The sequence below is a fragment of the Vipera ursinii genome, assembly GCF_947247035.1.
Source record: "Vipera ursinii genome assembly, chromosome: 9".
NCBI classification, from domain to species: Eukaryota; Metazoa; Chordata; class Lepidosauria; order Squamata; family Viperidae; genus Vipera; species Vipera ursinii.
Genome location: NC_139523.1, coordinates 6,600,129 through 6,627,282, shown reverse-complemented (window position 1 = coordinate 6,627,282; position 27,154 = coordinate 6,600,129). Strand labels below are relative to the sequence as shown.

At 43.5% G+C, this 27,154-nt stretch overlaps 1 protein-coding gene across 1 annotated transcript in view; it reads right to left on the bottom strand.

Annotated features, from left to right (window-relative positions):
- Positions 1-613: 613 nt before the first annotated feature.
- The window catches only part of COL9A2 (collagen type IX alpha 2 chain), a 68,416-nt gene continuing 41,875 nt past the window's right edge, over positions 614-27,154 (bottom strand). Inside the window, exons 19-32 of the mRNA XM_083370078.1 lie at positions 24,369-24,422; positions 23,124-23,168; positions 22,948-23,001; positions 20,878-20,931; positions 19,976-20,029; positions 16,467-16,538; positions 14,451-14,486; positions 12,363-12,407; positions 11,225-11,257; positions 10,005-10,151; positions 7,840-7,894; positions 5,964-6,152; positions 3,926-4,003; positions 614-2,021 (exon numbers count right to left, since the gene is read on the bottom strand). Coding sequence (XP_083226204.1) covers positions 1,822-2,021; positions 3,926-4,003; positions 5,964-6,152; positions 7,840-7,894; positions 10,005-10,151; positions 11,225-11,257; positions 12,363-12,407; positions 14,451-14,486; positions 16,467-16,538; positions 19,976-20,029; positions 20,878-20,931; positions 22,948-23,001; positions 23,124-23,168; positions 24,369-24,422 — 1,116 coding nt within the window. The 3' untranslated portion in view covers positions 614-1,821. The remainder of the gene's footprint in view (positions 2,022-3,925; positions 4,004-5,963; positions 6,153-7,839; positions 7,895-10,004; positions 10,152-11,224; positions 11,258-12,362; positions 12,408-14,450; positions 14,487-16,466; positions 16,539-19,975; positions 20,030-20,877; positions 20,932-22,947; positions 23,002-23,123; positions 23,169-24,368; positions 24,423-27,154) is intronic.

Genomic DNA, 27,154 nt, shown 5'->3' with positions numbered 1-27,154 from the left:
GCGTTCTTGGATGTGTAAACGTACACCTGTAGATGCATAAATGCAACAACTATGCAACCATCGCAATGTGCAGTGTCTATGTTCCCTGATGTGCAGTGATGGGTAAGTCTAATTCAGACCTCAGTTAGCACATTAGACAGGATGTGTGAACACAGGGCGTTGCAATGTATGGAGAGCCACAGCCTTGGCAATGAGTTGTGTGAAACACCAGTTCTTCCCCAAATGGGTTATAAAATTGGAGTTAGGAAATTAGCAGTTATTTCAAATCTTGCCTTGTGGTCAGTTCTCTTAACTCTCACAGAACTAAAGGCGTCCTCCAGAGCAGGGGTAGGCAACCTTGGCTCTTTTATGACTCGTGGACTTCAACTCCCAGAATTCCTCAGCCAGCTGGCTCAGGAATTCTGGGAGTTGAAGTCCACGAGTCATAAAAGAGCCAAGGTTGCCTACCCCTGCTCCAGAGTAATCCAAGCAGACATCTAGAACAATATCAAGATCCAATGATTTTTTTTTCATGAAGATGATTAATCAACTTACAAAAATAATTACTGAAGAATAACTGTTTTTACAAGTCTGTTCAATCAAGAGGATCGGACACAACTGTTAAGTTCACCGACATTCATTCTTTATGTTGTTTGTTTTCTTTTGTGGAGAAAAATATTTTTAATTAGTATTTAAAAAGCCTTATTTTACAAAGATTTACAACTTTTGGCAGATGACTCAGAGAGAGTATCGTACATCATTAAATAATAACTATAATAGAAAAGGGAGAACAAAAAGGCTAATTTTGTAATTAAAAATGCAATTAATTTGGACAGATCAATTCCATCAGCCAACTTGATATAATAATACATAATTGACCAAAAACATTTTAAAAAATGGACACTCGGTACAAAAGCAGCTGAAATGATGGGGCCCATGGAGGGCAGTAAATCAAGAATTATCTCAACTCACTCATGAGATTTTGTTTGGGAAAGGAGACATCTTGTAACATATTTTACGGCGTTCTTTTTCCATGATGAGGTGCTTGTAAGAAGTCAACCTCAAGTGATTAAAAAAATAATAATCAAGAGACCGAAACACAAGCGCCATCATTTTTCAAGGATTTTTTTTCTATCTGAATTTTGAATTTCTCCCACATAGTAATATTTCATAATCCTTAACAGATTAAAACACAGAAGAGACTATTTGTAGTTCAAGGCTGAACTGTGGGTTCCTTGCGGCTCTCTGACCTTGGCTGCTTTCTTAAAGACGTTTCATTACCAAACTAGGTAATGTTTTCAGTGCCAGAAGGGAGCGGGGGTTTGTCCCACTCCCTTCTAACACTGATGGTGTCACCTAGATGGGTAGTGAAACATCTGCAAGAAAAAGCAGCAAGGATCCCATGAACATAAAAATGCTACCGTCTGGAACTCTTACCTCAGAAAAAGTATTGGGGCCCAAAATGAGAATTTCCCCGCATTTCTTCAAGACAGCATATAATTTTGCGGGGGACTCTACTATTTCTTACAAATCAAAAAAAAAGAAGCAATCCTTTCAATGAGAAACTCAAGCATGATCCAAGACACCAGCCATTTTTGCATGGATGTGAATGTCCATTTGGCGCCACTCAGAATGCCTAAGTGTCTTCTCACCAGCAAAGGTGACTGGATATGCAGGGATGCTCAGATCCAAGCAAAAGTTTCTCATCAGTCAAGAGGTTTTGGACTGGTGGCTTTGACATCTCTTTGGGCCCAATCCAAGGGTGTTCATTGCTTAACGCAAGTAGTGAAGCTTCTGATGAATCAGTGTGGTCAACCATGGAACTCTTTCACTTGACAGCATTCAGTATGAAGGTCCTTTGACAGAACCTACTTCAGTTAGCTGAGCTGAGGCAGAGGCCCCAAGGCAGACAACTGCCTCGCAAAAGCCAGGAAGGCCCGAAACTCCAGGTAAACCAGGACGTCCTGCTTCTCCTGGAGCACCTGGAATACCTCGCTCTCCATGTTTGCCATTGAGAGCTTGACCAGGTTGACCAGGGGGACCTGGAAAAATGAAACAGAATGAAGCAGTTTATAATTGCGTGCCATGCCCTCTTCCACAATCACTATTGCTTCTCAAAGTTCTAAAGACCCCATCACCTCTAAAAGACTTGGGTGAAGTCTCAGAATTTGTGTTTTATTAGCCACCTACTCGCCACCATCGTCTTTCAGGAAAGAAGGCCTGAACAATAGGTACTTGGACACGCAACAAACAATATCTAACGCCCAAGCTGATGCAAACTGGAGGTCATCTAGATCCTAATGGCCAATGCTTCAGATCTGGTGACGAAGGAACACCACAGGAAAAGAGACAATGCAGACCGTACACTGATGTCCCTTGAGAGGTCCAACAGTCTCTACAAGATCTAGAGCTGGGAGCTATTGATATCAATTGTTTAGAAAGCAGTGTGAGCAAAAGACATAGTAGTGAAGCAAGACATCACCAAATAGTGTCTATATACCCCAAGGTCTTTTCTGCCATTGCTTTTTCTTACCACTGTTTTACTTCTCCAGATATAGCTCTTTCACTTCCTGGGAGTGAAAACTATCTACAAAATCTATCTTACCTATAAGTAAATGAGCAGGGGGTTGGACTGGATGACCTCCAAGGTCCCTTCCAAATTATTATTATTATTATTATTATTATTATTATTATTATTATTATTATTATTATTATTATTATATTAACATTCCCTAGATGACCTCCAAGGTCCCTTCCAACTTATTATTATTATTATTATTATTATTATTATTATTATTATTATTATTATTATTATTATTATTAACATTCCCTAGATGACCTCCAAGGTCCCTTCCAACTTATTATTATTATTATTATTATTATTATTATTATTATTATTATTATTATTATTATTATTATTAACATTCCCTAGATGACCTCCAAGGTCCCTTCCAACTACTTCTTCTTCTTCTTCTTCTTCTTCTTCTTCTTCTTATTATTATTATTATTATTATTATTATTATTATTATATTATTTTCCCTAGATGACCTCCAAAGTCCCTTCCAAATTATATTATTATTATTATTATTATTATTATTATTATTATTATTATTATTATTATTATTATTATTATTATAACATTCCCTAGATGACCTCCAAGGTCCCTTCCAACTTATTATTATTATTATTATTATTATTATTATTATTATTATTATTAGTAACATTCCCTAGATGACCTCCAAGGTCCCTTCCAACTTCTTCTTCTTCTTCTTCTTCTTCTTCCTCTTATTATTATTATTATTATTATTATTATTATTATTATTATTATTATTATTATTATTATTTTCCCTAGATGACCTCCAAGGTCCCTTCCAACTTCTTCTTCTTCTTCTTCTTCTTCTTCTTCTTCTTCTTCTTATTATTATTATTATTATTATTATTATTATTATTATTATTATTATTATTATTATTATTATTTTTATTATTATTATTATTAACATTCCCCAAAGTGACCTCCTCCAGACCATTTTTGGCAGCAGCTCCTTCATCCCTCCCACCATGAAAAACGTTTGAATCATTCCAAAATCTTCCTCAAGGGAAGCTATAGAGAGAGCACACGGCACTGATTTTATTACTTCAGATCCACAGCTGTAAACATATCAGCACCTTCTCTAAAACTGCAGAAGATTCACAGGTGGTTTATTGCGTGCAGGGTCTGGAGATGGAACTTTCCGCAGCTATTTATTTTGTTTTATTTATTAATGCTTTTATGCCAGCCATCTCCCCTAAAAGGTGACCCTGAGTGGCTCTGACTGTCCTCCGAAGATATCCTGTGTCAGCGCCTAGCTAGAATGACTAGGAATCCTAGACGTTATTCCACACGGGGAGGCGAAACCCAATCTTGTACGTCTGTTTCTCTCAAGGTAACTGCAGAAGATCCTCTCACCTGGTAGGCCTGGAGGCCCTGGCATCCCTTGATGTCCATGGCCAGGTTCTCCCTGGTCTCCTTCCTCACCCCTCTTCCCTGTAGGAGAAGGAAACCACAAAAGTTAACCCTTATTAGATTCGTATTTTGTAGACATACGGTTTGACTGGACCTTCTCTCTAATTCTTTCTAGCTAACGAAGCCACAAAGGTGACCTTGAAGAGACTGGAAAGGGGTTTTTTGTGTTTTTTTTTAAATGCTTTAAATCCAGGACACAGAGAAAACACTTGGAAGATGCTCAGACTGCCTCTGCCCTAACTCGCTGGAGTGTAAGAGAGGGGGGGGAGAATTGGGGGTGAGGAAACAGGCATTTAAGATTCTATGATTTGGTGGCTTCTGGTCAGTTGTGACTCCTGATGACTGTCTGGACAAGTCCCTGCAGTTTTCTCGGCAATGATTTTAGAAACGGTTTGCCATTGCATCCTTCCTAGAGCTAAGAGAGTGTGACTGGCCCAAGATCACCCAGCTGGCTTTGTGCCTAACTAGTGGATTTCAGTTTCTAACCTCGTTCCCTTAGCCATTGCACCAAACGAATTCTCTAAGATTCTGCTATTATAGGCTGTGTCAATACAATTCCAAAATGTGGAGTCTTGGTTTTCTGACCAGGCCCACCTCAAAGGGCTGACACTAGCCCTTATCTCTATGTCACTGACATGAAAGACATTATTCAGAGAAATGCACAACCAGGACAAGAAGCAACGGATGGAAACTAATCAAGGAGAGAACCAACCTAGGACTAAGGAGAAATTCCCTGTCAGTGAGAACAATTAATCAGTGGAATAGCCTGCCTCCAGAAGTTGTGGGTGCTCCCTCAACGGAGGCTTTCAAGAGTAGACTGGACAACCGTTTGTCTGAAATGGTATATAGGGCTTCCCGCCTGAGCAGGGGGTTGGAATAGAAGATCTCCAAGGTCCCTTCCAAAACGGTTATTCTGTTACTCTGAAATCCTTTCCTGTTCCTGGTGCTTGAATGGACCGTGCATATTCTATCAAGAAAATACTCTAGATTTTTTTTCTTTCAAATTTGACATCCTGCAGCTATACTGAGATAACAACTGCCAATAACATGATTTATAATGGAAAAACAAAATGAAACTTTTACAGTGTGTGAGATTGAAAAGGGAGAATGGGAAGATCCACAATGACTACACAGGCCCAAATGGTAGAGGCCGAATTCCATCCAGGATGAATTTTTATTGGCACCAAGTCCACCATTCAAAATACTGGGGGATTGAGCAGATGTTCCTGGCAAGATTCTCCATGCTATTAATTCCAGATGTTGTTGGTATCTAATAAGTAGAGTAGAGATGAGGTATCTAGCTTTTGGGTGGTTGACTCTAGCTGAGAGTAATTCTTTTCCCATCAGGAATTAAGTCTTCTTTAGCAAGATTTGTGGAAAGTTTGTATGGATTTTGGCAAAGGAAGCATTCCCCCATTTAGAACACACGTGTTTCCTAAAGAATTAAGATGGAGCCTTTTGTAATTTCTTGCTAATGGCTTCTCTGGGAACTTCAAGGATAAAGTTCTTCATGACGATCATGAATGAACTTGCAGGTGTCTATTTATGTCTGTAAGTGACGCAGTGGCTCAGTGGGTTAGGACGCTGAGCTTGTCGATCAGATGGTCGGCAGTTTGGTGGGTCGAATCCCAAGTGCCACGTAACAGAGTGAGCACCTGTTACTCGTCCCAGCTTCTGCCAACCTAGCAGTTCGAAAGCACGTAAAAATGCAAGTAGAAAAATAGGGACCACTACGGTGGGAAGGTAACAGTGTTCCGTGCGCCTTTGGCGTCTAGTCATGCCGGCCACATGACCACGGAGACGTCCTCGGACAAGCGCTGGCTCTTCGGCTTTGAAATGGAGATGAGCACCAGCCCCTAGAGTCGGAAACGACTAGCACGCATGTGCGGGGGAACCTTTACCTTTTACCTTTTTATTTATGTCTACAAAACCCTCATCAGTCAGATAACAAGCCCTTATACAAAATGCCCATGCTTCCTACCTTTGGGCCCAGTGTTGCCTATCTGTCCAACAGCTCCGATGATTCCTGGAAGACCACGGGAACCAGGATGTCCGTGGGGGCCTTGGGGGCCAGGTGGTCCAGGAAGCCCTGGAGGACCAGGTGGTCCCATCATGCCACTTCCACCCAAAGTTTCTCTTTTTGCACTCACTGCTAACTCAGCCAGTTGTTCTGGAAGGCAAAGGTGAAAAGAAAGCAGTGCGTTATCTCCCAGGTGTCACCACCCTTCCCAAATTCAGGAGATATCCAGATAGACTGTGAGGACACGTTTCTCCACAAATGTACTCTGGTTTAAGGAGACGGCTGCTCCTCAACAGCTGTGTTTACAAAACTGTGTTAATTAACAACCTAGCAGCTGTATTTGCCCAACATGATGAGCTGGATTAGTTTTCATTCGGTTCGACGATTTCTAGATTAATGTTTTATATGAACCCGGCTAGTTTGTTAGCTTATGATTCAAGTTATTGTAGACAGTCGGAAAATGGATTCAGTCAGAACCAGGTAAAATGTGTTCTGTAACTGCTGCTTGATTCCTGGGGACTTTGAAGATACGAACATGGAACATTTGTGCGTATCTTTTTTCAACCTCTCAGTCTAGCCTACAGCTTTGGTATTCCCTGATGGTTCCTCTTTCAAGCACTGATCAGTCTTGATTGTCCTAAAGGTGGCTTTTTCAGGAGGCAACTGGACTTCCTTGTTTTTCTTTGAAGATGTTTCGCTTCTCATCCAAGAAGCTTCTTCAGCTCTGACTAGATGGTGACATCCAAAAAGCACCTTTGGGACAACTGGATGACTGAGAATCTCCAAAGACATCAGTCTTGATTCTGCTTAACTTCTGAGCCCAGACAATGTGGTGTCGGGGCTGCTTCTACTTAGATCGGGGTGGGCAATGATGCCCCTCTTGTGACCTGTGGACTTCAACTCCCAGAATTCCTGAGCCAACATCTGGGAGTTGAAGTTCCGAAGTCAGAAAGAGGCCATCGTTCTCCACCCCTGGCTTAGACCGTTTTACTGAACAAGGGTCAATGAATGGCCATTAATTAAGGCTAAATGGGACTTGCGTGTCAGACCAACCACAGGCCATCTGCATCTGATTCGCATCTGCAGTCATCCCCACTTCACACTACAGGGAGTCCTCGACTTACGACAGTTTGTCTGGTGACCGCCCAAAGTTACAGCAGTACTTGAAAAAAGTAACTTATGACCGTTTTTCACACTTACGACCGTTGCAGCACTCCCGTGGTCACGTAATCAAAATTCAGATGATTGGCAACCGGTTCAAATTAACAACAGTTGGTGTTCCAGGGTCACGTGATCAACTTTTGTGACCTCCTGACCAGCGAAGTCAATGGGGGAAGCCAGGTTCACTTAACAACCGGGTTACTAACTTAACAACTACAATGATTCGCTTAACAACTGTGGCAAGACAAGTGGGGCAAAACTCCTTGAGCCAATGTCTCACCTGACAACATACACGTTTAGGCTCAATTGGGGTCTTACCTATATAGTTAAGAACTGGCCAGCAGAATTTGAACGGGTCAAAAATTCAGGCTGTAGTTAGAGATGGATTTTAAGTGCGAGGATTGTGAGGTTTTCCACACCATCCCCACCCTAATTTTTTTTTAATTTTAACAAGACTAAAATAAAAGACACACATTTCTAGGGATGTCATACAGTGTCAATCAGGAAACCAAGTTGTAGCCCCCAAGTATGTCCACAGCCAAGTGCCAGGCCCACAGGGATGAATCCCTGCCAGGTTCGTGGCATTTGATTCGTGAGCTTTAATTTCCCTTTGGCCCTGGGTCACCACACTGGTTAGCGTGCGGTTTGGCCAGCAGTGACCTTTGGATACACTGACCTTGCAGCATTTTGACCACGACCTCAACAATATGCTGGTCTCCGGTGTCCCTGCCCTGGAGAATGGAAGAGAAGCCGCAGATGGTGATCTTCTGCAACATCACAATGCCAGCAACCACAACACTCTTAAATCAGTTTGTCAGGACCCGAGATCCTGCAGGGAGGCTTCAGGTTATTATACTCAAGCAGCGTCTGTCAAAAGCTGGCCTGCTTCAGTTCTCATGCAATCTTCACTGGCCTGCCAGCCTCTGGGCTCAAGCCTGTCACTCCTTCCCTCTCCCCCCCCCCACACACACACTTACACACATAACACACAGAGAGATAGACTCTTGCATTGAAAATCCTCAGCCACAGATGCAGCTTTTAGTGGAAATTTATATGCAGGATGAATAATGCCTGGAGAAATGTGTACAACATGCATTAAAACAAGCAGGAAAGCATTTATTTTTCATTTTTTTTCCTCCTTTCCATAGAGAATTATCTTCCCCTGTAAGGAACAAGGCCCCGGGTGAACTTTCCTATTGGCTGGCTGGAAAGAGAATTGACTGGTATTTGCTGTTCCTGCCAATGTCAAGGCCAGCAGAGTGAAGAAGGGTGGTGAAGGCACCAGGCTGGAAACCAGGAGATTGTGAATTCTAGTCCTGCTTTAGGCATGAAGCTGGACTGGCTGATCTTGGGCCAGTCACTCTCTCTCAGCCCTGGAAAGGAAGCAATAGGACAATGCTTCCAAAATCTTGACAAGAAACAGCAGGGACTAGTCTCCAGGTGTCAGCACAATCTCAAAGAGTATCTGTATATGTATAAACGTATATGCATATGTATCTGTATATATGTATATACACTCACACACATATTGTTGTTGTTGTTAGTTGCGAAGTCGTGTCCGACCCATCGCGACCCCATGGACAACATTCCTCCAGTCCTTCCTGTCCTCTACCATCTTCTGGAGTCCATTTAAGCTCACGCCTACTGCTTCAGTGACTCCATCCAGCCACCTCATTCTCTGTCGTCCCCTTCTTCTATTGCCCTCAATCTTACCCAGCATGAGGCTCTTCTCCAGTGAGTCCTTCCTTCTCATTAGGTGGCCAAAGTATTTGAGTTTTAGCTTCAGGATCTGGCCTTCTAAAGAGCAGTCAGGGTTGATCTCCTCTAGGACTGACCAGTTTGATCGCCTTGCAGTCCAAGGGACTCGCAGGAGTCTTCTCCAGCACCATAGTTCAAAGGCCTCAATTCTTTGGCGCTCAGCCTTTCTTATGGTCCAACTTTCACTGCCATACATTGCAATTGGGAAGACCATAGCCTTGGCTATACGCATTTTTGTTGACAGGGTGATGGCTTAATTAACACATTCCCCAAAAATCAGGAGTTGGGAATTACGGTTCATAGAATTCCCCTTGCAGCCACGTCAGCTGAAGGTCCTTACACAACTGTAGTACTGGTGCTTCAGCAGAACATCTTTCACAAAAACGAAATTACATTTAAAATGGTGGCAGTCTAGAGGAGTCACTCTGCATATAGGAGATGATCTCAGGGAGAAGAGACTCATGCAGAGGCAGCTCACACCGTCTGTTTTGTCACAATAATGAAATGGCTCTCGACAGTCAAGGATCAAAGTTCCTCAAAAGCAGACTCCTTTCAAGGGACTCATTCCATGCTGGAGTGGGCAGCCTCTTTTAATACTCAACCTTTGAAGGGAGAATGGTTGAATGAGCCGGTGAAAGGGACACCACCACACAATTAGAAGGCCAAGGCCACAACAGGACCCCACTGATTTTTAACAAGCATCCCACGTAAGGTCAGTAATTCTCCTATTCTGTTCCAGGAAGGATCAGTGATCAACTTCCATGCCAGGAAGGTCCTGCCCGGGTTTGATGCTAATTAGAAGACAGAACTTGCATGTACAGACCCATAATGAAATCTTCTCAATAGATCTTAAGGGGGGGGGGGGGAAAGACCTTAGAGATCTTTTTTCTCTAAGATGACCCCTACTGTAGTGAGGTCTATATAGCAGGTTGACACCATCCTTCAGAGGTATGGAAATGAACCCCTCAAATTCTCCACAATGGCCACACAGGATAGAGAATGCTGAAGTGGGTATATCTGGAGAACATCCTGATTGGCCTGAACATCCTACCACGACCTGGAACTATTATGATATTTACTTACTGGGGCACCTCGCAACCCAGGTATTCCAGGTACACCACGTTCCCCATTAGGTCCTCGAGGGCCAGGAGGTCCTGGGAAACCTCTGACTCCAGGTGCTCCAATGTCTCCAGGAGGTCCAGGAAAACCAGGCTCCCCACGGATGCCTTGCTGTGAAATGACAAGAGTAGCAGTGTTTGTTAACCTCAGCAGCCTCAAGATGTGTGGACTTCAGTTCCCCAAATTCCCCAGCCTTGTGCCCATGAATCAATTGACAATCAGAAGTGGAACTGCTGGAAGTGTCACTGTAACGTTGACATAGCCCTGTAATTTTTCACATTACAACCATGACACTTAGCAAATGAGTTTTTGAACCCAATTACAGTGATTAACTGAGAACCGCCTGTATTAAAATCCCAACAAACAATGCTGAGAAGCAGAAGTAGCAGCAGATGCGTCCATTTTAATTTTTAATATGGCAAATACCAATAAATATAACGCAGACAAACAAAAACTCTTTTGGGATCCTCCATAACTCTTAAAAGTGAGAAGGCGTCCTGAGGGGGGAGGGGGAATTTAAGATCTAGCTATTTAAAAAAAAACATTGATGCAAAAATCTTCCAGAGAGTAACAAACGTGGCTTTGTATCATATTAAAGAAAATGGCCTGATGTTTGCCTTAACATTCACTATCAATTTTTTATTCTTTGCTATTTGAAGGCGTTCAAAAATGTAAAACAGCGTAATTATATGGCATATGCAAGGGATAAGCTACAGAGCTATAAAAACTATTTTTCATATAAAGTTACAGATCCAGCAAAATTATCATTTTGTTCTTAGCACAAAATAACCCATTATTCAAGAATTTTTTTAATAAGAACAATTATTTCTCACCCCAATCAAATGAGTTGTTATATATATTTTCTGTATTTATTTATTGATAGATAGATAGATGATAGATAGATAGATAGATAGATAGATAGATAGATAGATAGATAGATAGATAGATAGACAGACAGACAGTCAGACAGACAGACAGACAGACAGATAGATAGATAGGGATAGATAGATAGATAGATAGATAGATAGATAGATAGATAGATAGATAGATAGATAGATAGATGATAGATAGATAGATAGATAGATAGATAGATAGATAGATATAGATATAGATATAGATATAGATATATAGATACCCAAGATAAACCACACTGTTCAAAATAACGTATAGTAGCAAATAATCACCTGCCCTTTTGGTCCAGGTTCACCCAATTCACCCTAAAAATAAAGAACAAAGAGAAACGTTGAGCTAAGGCTCCAAATAGGTAAGAGATTTTGAGACTTATGGGGAAGAACAATTAGCCAGTGGAACAGCTTTCCTCCAGAAGTTGTGGGGGGCTCCATCACTGGAGGCTTTTAACAAGAGACTGGACAGCCACTTGTCTGGAATGGTATAGGATCTCCTGCGAGAGCAGGGGGTTGGACTAGAAGACCTCCAAGGTCCCTTCCAACTCTGTTGTTGTTACCACCAAAGGTGAGGCCTCTACTCTTTTGACCTTCACCACTTTTGCCATGGGGGTCAAAGAATGTTAGGCAACCCTGGAGACGGTTGATGTTGTAAGGATGTTCTCTCCGCCATTTTAGCTTTTAATACTTTTAGACTGTTAAGGAGCTGGCAAATTAACCAGCTTCTCAGAATTCCTCTCTGGACAGGGAGAGGACTCAGAATCACCCACACTCACTCCACACAGCAGCTCTCCACCAGGAGACTGTGAGACAGTGGTCTCCAGCAGGCTCAGAGCTCTGGGAACCAAGGGAATAGCCATCTTCACACAAACAATAGTCAGTCCCTTTGAAAGGATACTGGATTCTCCTATCTCCCTTCTTCATCATTTCTGGAAATTGCTTGTTAATAATTAAGAGGGATGGGCTTCAACTCCAGCATGCTGGTTGGAGAATTCTGGGTGTTCAAGTCCACCCCTCTTTAAAGGGCTCAGATTAAGAAACTCTTTAGACCAGACATGTCAAACACAAGGCCTGGGGGCCAGATCCGGCCCGCGAAGTGGTTTCATGTGGCCCGCGAAGCCATCCTGGAAACAGTGAGGGAACGGCCCCCACTGCCTTGGCCCTGGCCCTGAGACCCTCCTCCTGCCAGAGACCCTCAGATCTGTCCCACTCCTGCCCAGGCCCCCATAGGCACCCTTGATGCGAACGATGTAGAGCTGGCCACGCCCACCCAGTAGGCCACACCCACTATAGCCACACCCACCCAGTAGGCCACACCCACCCTGGCCATACCCACCCGGCCCCCTGAGGGCAACCGCAATGCTGATGCGGCCCTCAATGAAATTGAGTTTGACACCCCTGCTTTAGACCATCTCACCTTCTGCCCCTTTCCTCCAGAAAGGCCTTCGACACCAGGATCCCCCTATGAGAAAAGAAGTATAAGCCATAATAACAGTCAGAGAAGTCCCCTCATGGGATGACCACTGCCGCTGCCTCCTCAAGCTGCTCCAGGCAAGGGGTGTGTCAGGTTTCGAAGCACAGTTTTGCTGGTGTGACAATGATTGCTTCTCAGCTTGCCAACGAACTTGGGGGGGGGAAGGGAAAGGGTTTGGAATGCAGACTTCAAAGATCGAAAAGCCAGACTGTGAGAACCAAGGACAGTGCACCAGGTGTCTGGCCAGACCCAGACACTTTCTCATAACAATATTTATCCACCTAATTGGGCAGCGTGACCTGATCAAGAAGAAGGGGAAATTCTATTCTTTTACTATATGGGATTGGGAGGGGTCTTGCCAACGAACTTGGGGGGGGGAAGGGAAAGGGTTTGGAATGCAGACTTCAAAGATCGAAAAGCCAGACTGTGAGAACCAAGGACAGTGCACCAGGTGTCTGGCCAGACCCAGACACTTTCTCATAACAATATTTATCCACCTAATTGGGCAGCGTGACCTGATCAAGAAGGAGAAGGGGAAATTCTATACTTTTACTATATGGGATTGGGAGGGGTCTTGCTAGAGCCGGTTTTGCTTTCATTAGTGCCGAAGTGATGTACTCAATAAAGTTTTACATTAAGAGATCGGAACATCTCAAAGGCGTTTGCTTGGTTGGGTTCGTCAGTTGGAACCTTGACAGGCAAGCATTGTGTAGGCAGAAAAAAGTGCTTTCTCTCTTTGCCCACCAGTGACCGCCAGCTGACAGAAGGCGTGCAGAGCAACTACACAGATTCGGACGTGACTCAGCTTCTTCCTCCTCATCCTGCGGCTCGCTTATTTACTTTTCATTTCTAAATTCCAACTGACCTGAGGTGAAACGGAAAGAAACAGCCGAAGGGCCAGAGGTGGCCCAGGGGCCATAAAATGCCTAGGTCTCATCTGGAAGGTTCTAGACGAAAAGAGGTCCTCTAGCTACCAGAGCAGAGGGAACATACCTTTGGAGATAGTTTTTGACCTCTGGACAGACATCCACCGGATCTGCTGCTTTAAGTCAACAGAGTGAAAATAGCATTGTGGCCATTGCAATGACTGATTGTGTCCCTTTTATACATGTCAGTCTTTAGATCTGCTGGTGGGAGGGGTAGGGTCAAGCTCATTCAGCCCACTTTTCAGGGAGAGAGGTGGCTAGGTCGAAGGGTGTCCATCCAGCTTCATTTCCTCCCCCCCCCCCCATCTGAAGAGGAGTCAACTGCCAACCTCTGAAATTCAGCCATTTTACTGCAAGCCAACAATGTGATTTCACGATCCTGGAGGGATGGGGGTGGGCAGCAATGGCATGCTGGGGGGGAGGAGGCTGCAGGAAGCCCCCCTAATCCATACTGTTGAAGCCCACTTTGAGCTGACTCAAATAATCAGATCGGAGAGAGCGTTGCTGATTTTTTTTTTTTGCAAAAGCAGATTCTTAGCTGATCATGCAGATTGCTTGGGGGAAAAGAGATTTAAAAAGCTTCAGAGAGATCCTGCCTTAATAAATGCACTAATAAAAGAAGCTTGGAGGGTTCTTATCTCACTTCGCAAGATTCTGTATTTTAACCCCGAACTGTTGGTCTTAAAACTCCTTAAAGGGAGTCCATGTCAGCTCTTGCTTCTAGGAGCTTGTGCTGCAGTTTTAGGAGCCTGACACCTACTGTATTTGTCTCCATTATCCCAGGCCATTTAATCCTTCCACTTGCCCACGTGCTGAGACTTTCTGAGCTAACAAAAATCTTTCTGTTTTTCCTTATTTATTTCACAGTTATTGACTTGGCTGCATCTGTTGCTGTTTCTCCATCGATTTCTATGGATTAATTGTACAACTCTTTGTATGTTTGGTTGGCTGCCTAGGGAATATTTTATGCCGAAGGCACCGCCAGATCAAAAGTCAAAGAAATGAAATATGATCAAAAGAGTAGACAATAAATTGCTGGTTGCTTCCTGGCCTAGCTGTGTAGTAACGATGATTAAAAGGAAAAAAATGCAACAGATGTACTTACAATATCTCCTTTGGATCCACTTTTCCCTGGGAAGCCCTACGGGAAGGAAAAGGGAAAAAATTATGAAATATAGAAGATGTTCAATCTATTGCAGCACTCTGTGAAGGTCCACAACAGGTTTATTCCAGATGGTTTGGGACTACAGAATTCCCAAATTGAATATAATCTAATCACCACCAATGTCATTTGGGAATGACCAAACAACACCACTTATGGGATTTCAATGGACCACCTGGTTGGCTACTGCAGAAAACCAAATGCTGGACAAATACATCTGATCTAAAAAGGTTCTTGTATTGTTGTTACTAGGGATGCGGTGGCTCAGTGGGTTAGGACGCTGAGCTTGTCGATTGGAAGGTCGGCAGTTTGGCGGGTCGAATCCCGAGTGCCGTGTGACAGAGTGAGCGCCTGTCACTCGTCCCAGCTTCTGCCAACCTAGCAGTTCGAAAGCACGTAAAAAATGCAGGTAGAAAAATAGGGACCACTACGGTGGGAAGGTAACAGCGTTCCGTGCGCCTTTGGCGTCTAGTCATGCTGGACACATGACCACGGAGACGTCCTCGGACAAGCGCTGGCTCTTCGGCTTTGAAACGGAGATGAGCACCGGCCCCTAGAGTTGGAAACAACTAGCACGCACGTGCGGGGGAACCTTTACCTTTACTATTGTTGTTACTAGCAGCTTTCTAATTAGGAACCCAAGTCTCCATTCTGGGCCACCAACTTTACATGTTATTCGGCTCATTCAGGGTCTCAGTGGGGGATAAGAGTGTTAAGAACTGCCTTGCATGCCAATGGTGGTGGGGCTGAGTAAAGGAGAGGGCAGAGCTACAGCCCAAAGCGATATAACGCTAGATGAGAATGACCTTGGAGGTGAGAGAAGCTGCCCAGGGAATGGTCAGATAAGAGAGGGCATCGTCCACAGCTACAAAATGTAAGATTGAGATAAGCCTTCCCAGCTAGACCAGGTAAGAAAAAAAATGACCGGGTGAGCTCATTCTACTTTACTGTAAGGCTACATAGTGAACAGAATCTTGCACGTTTGAAAGTACAAACCTCCTGCCATCACCTTTAGAGCTTGAGAACTTGCGAAGGGTCCCTTCTGACCCTCTTTCTACACCCTTTCTGCAGCTGTGGGTTATTCCCTCTCTTATCTGTTCTCTAGGCAGAGCAGCGTGGTGGCTTAGTGGTGGAGCTCTCGCCTCACAATCAGGAGGCTGCAAGTTTGATCCTAGGTAGCGGCAGATATGTCTCTCTTGGGCACAAGGAGCAATTGTCTACTGCAAACTCCGCATAGACATCAGGAAGGGAATCCAGCCAGTAAATGCTCAAGCTGTGTTCAGTCGACTCCATCCTGATGCGAGGGATTTCAGGGTTGTTAAAAATAAAACAATAAATCTGTTCTCTAAGTAGCATCTCTTCCCAAGGTCATTCTCATCATGGCCTTAGAAGTGGGCAAGGCCACCATTTCACACACACACAAAAACCCCTTTTGGGGGGGCATCTGTAATCTGAGGGTCAGTAACTTAACCCATCAGAGTGCTCTGACCACAATAACTCTAATAAATAGCACTCAAACATCTCCACAATCAAAACATTTTCATTAAATATTTCAAGTGGCCCAAATCTCATTACATTGTCGAATCTGATCTGTTCTGTGAGAACATATAAGCCAGGAGTAGGCAACCTCGGCTCTTTGATGACTCATGGACTTCAACTCCCAGAATTCCTGAGTCAGCTTATACCAGGCACCCCTGGTATAAGCTATTATCCAATCTGCTTTCCCCACCCCCCTGGTCTTTGTGAATCGGTTAACATTTTAAACTTCACAATGCTACATGAAGTCATGCAACACTGGCTGGAAAAATTTGGTTGCCGGGAAAAATGGGGATTGCAAAAAATAAAATAAAATCTTGCAGAGCATGTTTAAAAAAAAAATCAAAACAAAATCAGGGATTTCAAATTGACCACCGCTGATCACAGAAAATTGGCTTCAAGTCAGGAAGGTCAAAAGGTTACCTTGCTGCCTTTAACTCCTGGGAGGCCTTGTGGCCCCGGAATTCCAGGGGGGCCCTGTTCTCCTTTAAGGCCCTGGAAGGGAAGAGGGGAAAAAGGAAAATAAAATGTGAGGCAGGAAAAAAAAAGGAATAGAACAAAGACAAGACACACACACACACACACAGTCTCTTTCTCCTACAATAACGCCTGAATTTTACACTCAATAGGTTTTAATCAATAAAGGAGAATATTTGTAGCTCAGGGTTGAAATGAGCGCTCCGTGGACCTCTCTGATAATTGGTTGTTTTCTTGCAGATGTTTCATTACCAAAATAGGTATCATCATCAGCGCTAGCAATTATGATGCTGTCTGAGCAACCAAGCTCAGCCAGCACCAAGGTCCTCTGAAGAGGTTTTGGATGTAAAGGACAAAACTGAATTTGCCAAAGAACAAATTTTAGTGAATCAGTCCAGATAATGTCTGTAGATTGAATATATTTGGGTTTATAATGCATCCTTTCCTCCCAGTTGGGCCATAAAAATCAAAGTTTTACTGTATCTGCAGGCCACGAAAGAATAGCTGGCAAGGACTTTATGTGGAATAGCTTAGCTCCTTTCACAGGCTGTCTGAAAGATATACAATTCATAAAAGCAAAGTGTTGTTAATTAACCAGCCATAACTTCTACCCTGCCTGGTGGATACACGCTAAAGCCATAAATTGAGGATGGGCATGATAGCTCTTAAGTCTGACATGGCTGATAGCCCCTGTGCTTTGCATCTTAAATGGTAGGAAGGATCTAAATTCATTTTAAGGATTACAATATAAATCTTTGCATTAGCCACTGATCAAGGCTGGTTTTATTTTATTTTTTTCCAAATATAAGGGCATCCTCAAAGATTTTTGCAAATGTATTTCCTTCCATTGAGCTGGGTCCAATTTTGGTGAGACTAGACAATTTTCCAGAGTTTTCTGGGCGAGGACTTTCAAAATTGGTTTGTCATTGCCTTCTTCCTAAGGCTGAGAGAAAGTGATTGGCCCAAGGTCACTCAGTTAGATTCGTGCCTAAGGCAGAACTAGAACTCACACACTCCCAGTTTCTGGCTCTCGAGGACCCAATAATGCCTTCCCCACTACACCAAACAGGCGTTCTCTTCATACGGTTAGAGAAAGCTAAACAATTAGCAAAGTTAAGTGGAACTCCGGACTGCCCCCGACCTGCGCTCGTTTCGCCGGGACCTGAAAACCTGGCTTTTCGATCTATCTGGCCTGGACTCAGTGGGTTTTTAGTTTTAAGTTTTAACATTGTTTTATTGTTGGGCTACTATTAATTTAATTCTTTTTAATTCTATTTTAATCTTAATTTATATTGTCTTTTAAATATTGCCCTGTAAACCGCCCTGAGTCGTTCAGGAATAGGGCGGCGTAGAAAAACTAATTAAATAAATAAATAAATAAGTGTTCTTGCCTTAAATATAGCTGGCCCTACTATGAGGCAACTTGACACAGATGATTGACATGTAGGCTACACGTCAATCATCTGTGTCAAGTTGTCTCATAGTAAGGCCAGCTATATTTTGAAGATCAGACTTTGGCTACGTCAAGCAATTTTACGTTCCAACCCACCTGATGGGATTGTTCCCTTTTTTTAAAAAAAAGTTCAAAAAGGGAGCAACCCTTATCATCCCACAACGCTGGTGTGAATTATAGACAGTTCTCAACTTACAACAATTCATTTAGTGACTGTTCAAAGTTAACCATGGCAAGAAAGTTGCTGTGGTCGTAAGTTGAAGAGTCTCTGTAGGTTTACTGTTGAAAAATGTCATTCTCTCTGCATCCTGCAGAGAAAAACATCCAGGAAAAAATGCAGAGACTCTTTTAATCTGGCTCACCTGCTTTGGATTTCAGTCTGCCCCCCCCCTCTCCCCCTGTGTTCATGGTGACCATCTGTCATCAGAAGGTTGCCCAGTGTTGATTTAATCATGATGAATAGGCCATTCCTCAACTTACAACCACAACTGAGCCCAAAGTTTTCGTTGCTGAACAAGGCAGTTGTTGAGTGAAGTTTGCTGACTTTTACGACCATTATCGCCACAGGCGAATCACCACAGGTGTTAAGCAAATCATCTAGTCGTGAAGTGAATCCGGCTTCCCCCATTGGCTTTACTTGTGAGAAGCCGGTTAGGAAGGTGACAGTTGGTGATTACAGGACCCCAGGACAACGGAAGCATCAGGAAATACAAGCCAGTTGCCAAGTGCCCGAATTTTGATGGGGATACTGCAATGGTCATAAGTGTGAAAAATGGTCATAAGTCACCTTTTCCAGTGCTGTTGTATCTTTGAACCATCTCTAAACAAATGGTTGTTGAGGACTGTCTGTATGAGATTCTCACTGCTGTCAACGCAGATGGTAACAAAATTTTGAATTTTCTTTCAAGCTATTTATCCATCAAACCTAAAGGGCATTGAACCTTCCTTTTCCTAGCATGCCAAAATTTAGGAAGCAACACCTTTCTCTCCTGTCCCCATTTCAGAAAGCACATGTATACACCACACAAACACACATATGGGCACCACAAAGATGCTGAGACTCTGGATAGAGTGCAGAGATGATCAGGTGACTGGAGGCTAAAACATATAAGGAACGGTTGCTGGGTATGTCAAGTTTAACGAAGAGAAGGACTAGGGGTGACATGATAGCAGTGTTCCAGTATCTCAGGGGCTGCCACAAAGGAGAGGGAGTCAAGCTATTCTCCAAAGCGCCTGAAGGCAGGACAAGAAGCAACGGATGGAAACTAACCAAAGAGAGAAGCATCCTAGAACTAAGGAGAAATCTCCTGACCGTTAGAACAATTAATCAGTGGAACAACCTGCCTTCAGTGATTGTGAATACTCCAACACTGGAAGTTTTTAAGAAGAGATTAGACAAACATTGTCTGAAATGGTGTAGGGTTTCCTGCTTGAGCAAGGGGTTGGACTAGATGACCTCCGAGGTGCCTTCCAACTCTGTGAATTTCCAAAAGAATGAAATTGGTCATGTACTGCCTCCTGGTGTCAGAATAAGTATATCCCTACACTGTGTAAAGCAAGAGGTATGGTGGAAGTCACGTAAACCTCATAAAAACAGTGACATACTCTCTGTGTCTGTCTATTTGTAACCTTCGATTAGATGCAGTGGTGCACCCTAGGGCAGGGGTAGGCAACCTCGGCTCTTTTATGACTCATGGACTTCAAATCCCAGAATTCCTGAGCCAGCTCGGCTGGCTCAGGAATTCTGGGAGTTGAAGTCCATGAGTAATAAAAGAGCCGAGGTTGCCTACCCCTGCCCTAGGGTAACCATTTTTGAATCAATGTACTTCAATGAACCAAGCAACCGACATAGTCTACTAGCACAGGAGTCATAAGAATGTGGAGAACAGCCGTGCAGATAGAAGAGACCATCGTCTGGAGGAGTTGGAGTTTCCAAGAATCTCTGTTTCCTTCTTGGCAGGAAGAAAAAGGGATCTGTATGGATCCAAGAGTTCATACTCACCACTTTTCCCTGTGGCCCTGGAGGTCCTGTAGGCCCCCTCTCACCCCGATCTCCCTGCAAAAGAGAGGGTGGAAGATCAGATGGTCATGAGCAGAAGGAATAACCATGAGGAACAGGTGCAATCAAGACCACAGTCAGATAAGGAAAAACCTGGATCTGGGCTAGAACCAGTGCTTTTTTTTGAAAAAGAAAAAGGTGCCGGAACTCACACGTCATACAACCCGCCTTGCCTACCATACAAGGTTCCATCCAAAAAAGGTACCGGAACTCCGTTCTGAGCGTTCTATGACAAAAAAAAACCCGGCTAGAACTGTAATCTAAGTGACTCAGACAAGCCCTTCCTTTGTTCTCAAAGATAGAGCATATTCAGCCTTGCAAGGTTCTCTTTCTATAACACGATAATAAAATTAGTTATTAGCAGGCATGACTTCCTAGTTGAGTCTGTGTTGAAAGACTGAGTCAGGAGGTCCAATTCGCCCTTCACTCTCAGCTCTCGACCCAAAACAGGAGTTCAGGAACCTGAGTTCCCCCCAAAGGGTGGAACTACACCTTCCAGAAGTCCCAGCCACCGAGGCCCATGATGAGAGAGGCCCAAAGTTGTCATTCAATCCTTGAAGGACCATTATAACACACAGTAACTCCAGCCTGAATGGAAGAGCAGGATTTGCAAAAAAAAAAAGAACATTGTATCTTAAGAGGAGAGGATGGATCACACCTCTCAAAAGTCTTAGGGAAAAAAATCAAGACTTTTTTTGGAAAATTAAATGGACAACTGAAATCCATTCTCTGTCACCCACATGATGGAAGAAAGACTTCACCTCACAGGGGAAAAGTTGGAATATTAGAATAGGAGAGTGGTAAGTTGTAGGAACTTGTAAGCTTACAATTCTTTGCAGACTTACTTTCAAACCAGCGCTGCCTTGAAGACCCACTGCTCCTGGTGGACCAGGCTCTCCCTAAAAGAGGCAGTGAAGGAAAAAAGACAAAAAAAAATATGTAGCATTTTGCTTCAAAAACCTGTGGCAGGAGAAATAAATACTGAATGAAAGAGAAAATGCCTGCTCTGAAAGTAAGTCAAAGTTATTTACATATGATTTGTTCAACTCTGCACAGCTCCTGGCCTTTGCTGAATTGCTTGTATTATTTCATAGGGCAATGCTGCCCCCATCTGGCAGCAACTGGAAGTGCAGGCATCATAGCCATCCCCCTTTTGGGGAATTTGATAGAACCAGCAAAATGGCAGATAAGGAGCCCGGGACTTTCTCCTCACGCAGGGAATTGTACAAAGTTCAAGCTTTTCTTTCTTGAATTCCTTTATTTCTATGTTTACAGACAAGAAAGGTGACATGAAGATGGCTTTAAAAAATAAACAATTATTAGCCGGCCTGGGCTAAATGACCTGGGTAGTTCTTGAGGAGACACCACACGATTGTAGAATCCACTGGAAAAGGCAGCTATATTATTTATTTATTTATTTAATTATTTAATTATTTATTTATTTATTTAATTAATTAAATTTATATGCTGCCCTTCTCCCTAAGGACTCAGGGTGGCGCACAACAATAAAAATTAAAAACATAAAATAGAAAATTTAAAAAAGAATTAAACAGTAAATAAAATAGTTATATGACAATTTAAAAATCAGTAAAAAGCTAATTAAAACCGTAGTCAGTCCAGGCCCGCTTGTTGGAACAACCACGTCTTCAGGTCACGGTGGAAGGACCGAAGGTCAGGGGTCATCCGCAATGTCCTTCTACCCTTATTCTTACCCCTGCCCCTCCCCCTCCTCTTCCCCCTCCTGAAATACTGAACAACTGGATAAAAAAGTCAAATCCAGTCTAAACATCTGGGTATGTGACCAATCATAATATATTATTATCAGTAATAATATAGTATTATTATTAAACAATAATATACACGTAGTCTTTGACCTATAACAGTTCATTAAGAGACTGTTCGAAGTTACAATGCAAAAAAAAGTGATTTATGGCCATTTTTCACACTTACGACCGTCGCAGCATCCCCAGGGTCACGTGATCAAAATTCAGACGCTTGGCAACTGACTCATATTTATGACGGTCGCAGTGTCCCAAGATCCCAGGGTCACTTTTTGTGACCTTCGGACAAACAACGTCAACGGGGAAGCCAGATTCACTTAACAACCGTGTCCCTAACTGAACGACTGCAGCGATTCACTTAACATCTGTGGCCAGTGAGATCGTAAAATGGGGCAAAATTCACTTCATAACTATCTCAGGTAGGAACAGCAACAATTCTGGGCTCAGTTACGGGCATCAGTCAAGGACTACCTGTAATTAGGACATTTTTTAAAAAGGCCTGCCTGAAAGTAATGGCAGATCACTCATCCTTATTACTAAATGGACTTTCCGCCTCAAACCCTCTTAAGCCAGCCAGTCTGAACTTCTGCGTTTTCCCTTCTCCGACTTTACTATTAGACAAAATTATTTGCAATATGAAGAAAAAAACAACAACCGCAGAACGCCTTGACCGTGCAGATCCATCTAAGAAGCAGCAAAGCTTCCATTTCCCCGTGGGAATATGGTTTTTTGGCCACTTCAAAGGGTTCGGAACACCAAAGGCCACGGGCTTCCCCAAAGCTTTATGGCAAACGTGGGTGAGGCCCTCTGAAAAGGCAGGACGCTCAAGATTTCGGGTTGGGGAGTTCCCCAGACCCTCGCTTCTCCTTCTGCAAGGGCCTCTTAAGTATCTCCAGATACAATCTCGGCTGAAACCTGGAAACGGTGAGATGGAGGGACAGCCAAACAGAAAGGAATTGTTTTGGGAATCATCTTGGTTTTAAAAAAGGATGAATAATGCAAAAGAAAAAAGAAAAAAAAGGAGAGGGTAATAGGAAACAAAAAAGGCAATGAAAGGAACTTCCCCCCCCCCCAATGTTCTACAAAGTGAGGTTGAGAGGAGAGAGAAAGAGATGGAAATCCTCTTTTACTTACAATTTTTCCAGATGGCCCAGGTAAGCCTGGCGGACCACGTGCCCCGGGCTGGCCCTGGGAAGACATTAAGAAGAAAATGCATATAATCCACTCCCAATTCATCAGAAGTGCTTGGAAGAGGTAAAAGAAGCGAATGATTCAAGTTAAGAAGAACAGGAAGAGGCTCACGACCATACCTTCTCCCCAGGACCACCTTTGCTCCCAGGAGTGCCTGGCAAACCCTTTGGGGAGATAAGAAAAATCCAAATTACTTGCTGTACACCAAGCCTCCCTATAGGATGATTCATTCGATGATCTGGCTGCAGAGAAGCCAATTGGAAGCTCCGGAATCATTTTCTCCCAGAGTGGGGCACTGTTCCAAAATAGCATGAGATGGGAAGCTCAGTCAAACAACACCTTAGTGGCCTGGGATGTCCCTTCAAAGCAGACTTGACCACCTGGCCAAGTCCCTTGGCAAGATTTTCAAAGTGGTTTGCCATTGTTTCCTTCCTAGGGCTGAGAGAGGGTGACTGGCCCGAGGCCACCCAATTGGCTTTGTGTCCAAGGCAGGAGAAGAACTCATGGTCTCCTGGCTTCCAATCCAGCATCACCATCACACCAAACTGGCTGTCATTGCCTTCAAGTCAGACTTGACGTCTGGTGTCTATATCAGGGGTGTCCAACCGTGGCAACTTTACGACTTATGGACTTCAACTCCCAGAATTCCCTTTGGCCACCTGGGGAACTCTGAAAGTTGAAGTCCATAAGTCTTAAAGTTGCCAAAGTAAGATACCCTTGGTCTACATGAACAAATTCCTGTCGCTTTTCTTGGCAACGTTTTCAGAAAATCTTTTTTTTTCCTTCCAGGGGTGAGAGAGAGGATCTGGACGAAGGTCATCTACATTGTTTCTAAACAGAAACAGAAGGTTTTTTTAAAAATTCCAGTGCCTTTAACTACTCCACCAACTGTCCTGTCACGATGCCCTGGCATCATTTTAGAACTTCTGCCAACCTGGGAAAAATAAGCGGTGTTTTGAAATTCAGCAACAATTACGGATGCAATTATTTCGCTGGACACAAGTGACTCTCCTGTTTTATTGGAAGGAACCCATTTCTGTAGCCATTCCCGACAATTCCCCATCTGTCTGGCTTTTTCACTTTTGGTAGGAGATTTCCTGAACTTGCCCATAATACATAATTTTCCATTAGATCTCCAATTTGCAGCAATTACAATTTGGGCAGGTACCAGCCCATTTTTAACAAAAACCTGGTGATTTCATATCAGAAAAGGCTTCCAGGGATGTTGGGGGCTTTGGGCTGGTTTTTGTTGTTGGTGGTGTTGTTGTTTGGAGGAGAATTAAACAGCAGGTATTTGATTTTTAAACTTTGGCAAATCTAGTTTTGGGTGGATGGAACATATTTTGGAACCACACGATACTTACAGCCACTCCTCTGTGTCCCAGAGGCCCTGGAAGGCCTGGCTGACCCACACTTCCCTATATGACAAAAAAAAAGAGAGGGAATAAATGGACGTCGCTAAGTCTCCATCAACCTGGCCGTGGGGTGTGCATGTCTGCGTGAAAGCGACTGAGAGTTTACAGTGGGGAAGGTTTATGACTTTGGAGCTAAGTGGCTGGCTGTATTTTGGAAAACTTGAGAGGTCCATCAGAGGCCACCAAGGACCTCACAGTTCAACCCCGAGCTACAAATATCCTCCTCTGTTGCTACCACTTGATTTTCTCTTCCCGTGTCTCTAAAACATTCAGCCCTAAACTTAAAATCCCTTTTTCTGGACCAGCATTCAGGCTGCTGTGAAGTCCCGGTAAGATAATTTCATAGAAGGTGGAGCAGTGGGCTAATGCCTCCTTAAGTAACACCAGCTGCCTACAATTAGTGCAGGTTCGAGTCCCACCAGGCTCAAGGTTGACTCAGCCTTCCATCCTTCCCAGGTAGGTAAAATGAGGACCCAGATTGTTGGGGTCAATTAAGCTGACTTTGTAATAATGCCGCTTGGGGGGGAAGCCCTAATAAGCAGGCATATACATACTGTACAATGAAGGCTATTGCTAAGCACATTGATTTGTGCTTTAGATTGTAAGCCTGAGTCTTCGGAGAAGGGCGGAATATAAATGGGAATAAAAAAAAATAATACATATAAAACAAGTCTAAGAGATGCCAGAAGCTCAAGAGTAAGGTAACCAAGCTTGAGGAGCTGATCAACGTTCAGTTGTCCTTCATCTACACGGTGAGGACCATCTTAGCTTCCTGATTAAGCTTGAAGGTCTGGAACTCTTCAAAAAGAGAATGGACCACCATTTGTCTGACATGACACAAGGTCTCTTACTCAAGCAGGGGTTTGGACCAGAAGACCCCCAAGGTCCCTTCCAACTCCATTATTCTATCTTCTGTAATATTAGGAAAGATGCAAAGAGAATGGCAAATGCAGGTAGTCCTCGACTTACAACATTCATTTAGCGACCGTCCGAAGTTACAACAGCACTGAAAAGTGACTGATGACCGTTTTTCAAACTTATGACCGTTGCAGCCTCCCCATGGTCACGTGATTTGGACGCTTGGCAAGTGGCATGTATTTATGACTGTTGCGGTTGTCCCGGGGTCGTGTGATCCCCTTTTGCGACCTTCTGACAAGCAAAGTCAATGGGGGAAGCCAGGTTTGCTTAACGACCGTGCTACTCACTTAACAACTGCAGGGGTTCACTTAACTGTGGTAAGAAAGGTCATAAAATGGGGCACAACTGACTTAACCAGCGTCTTGCTTAGCACTGGGAATCTGGGGCTCAATTATGGTCGTAAAACGAGGTCCCCAACCTTCTGAGCACCAGGGACCGGTTCCGTGGAGAGAGATTTTTTTCACAGACCGGAGGGTTTATGGTTTTATTTATTTATTTATTTTATTTTAATTCCATTTATATCCCGCCCTTCTCCGAAGACTCAGGGCGGCTTACAAGCTTAGCAGTAGCCTTCATTCTATGTATATGCCTGCTTATTAGGGCTTTCACACACACACACCCAAGCGGCATTATTACAAAGTCAGCTTATTGCCCCCAACAATCTGGGTCCTCATTTTACCTACCTCGGAAGGATGGAAGGCTGAGTCAACCTTGAGCCTGGTGGGACTCGAACCTGCACTAATTGCGGGCAGCTGGTGTTACTTAAGGAGGCATTAGCCCACTGCTCCACCAAGGTTTTGTGTGCTGCCTGCATCTCGCGGATGCCTGTTTGTGCGGACCGGTTGCTGGCATGCCGTGGCCTAGAACCGTCCACGGACCGGCGGTTGGGGACCCCTGGGCTACCCGACAGAGGGGATCTTTTATTTCCTGTCTTTAAAACTAAAACAGAACTTAAACTAAATTTCAAATGGAATATCCCAGCCTGTAGATCTGACTAAAGCAAAGTACAGCTATCCCTCAACGTAGAACCATTTGTTTAGGGACCATTCAAAGATATGATGGCACTGAAAAAAGTGGACTTATGACTGGTCCTTGCGTTATGACCATCGAAGCAGCTCCATAATGACATGACCAACATTTGGGCCATGTTTGGAAACCAGCTTCTATTCACAATGGTTGCAGCGTCCCGAGGGAGGCGGTGTGTCTCGTGATCACCACTGTCAACCTTCCCAGAGGGCTTCAAACAAGCAAAGTCAATGGGGAAAGCCAGATTCATTTAAACAGTGGGAAAGGTTGCAAGACTGGGTGCAGTCATTGTGGTGACTCCCTTAATGACCACATCACTGAGGGACAGAAACCCCAGCCCCAACTGTGCCCATAACTCGAGGAATACCTGTCAAGTGGACTGATTCCCATGACTTGGCCATTATACTCTGTTGCTGCAGGCTAAAATTGCATTTCCCTTCTTTGTTCTGACTTCACCTTGCTGTCTCATATCCAGTTTTGCTATCAAGCACGGTTTCAAGGTGTGTGTTTTTTTTCTACCACCTCTGCACTGGATTTCTCTTTCTTAAGTGTGCGTAACTTCATTGTGTGCTTTACAGCCCATTTCGTTCATCTATCAACATTGTTTTGAACTGAATTCCATTTCTAGCATATCAAGGTATAATCTAATTCACCAAAGTTATGTCCTCTGCAGATCAATAAACAATTCACCACCTCATCAACCAAGATGTTAATAGAAATGTTAACCAAGGGAAAAGGAAGGCTAAATCGTACCGAGACAAATGTATGTTGATCCAGAATCATGCTTCTTC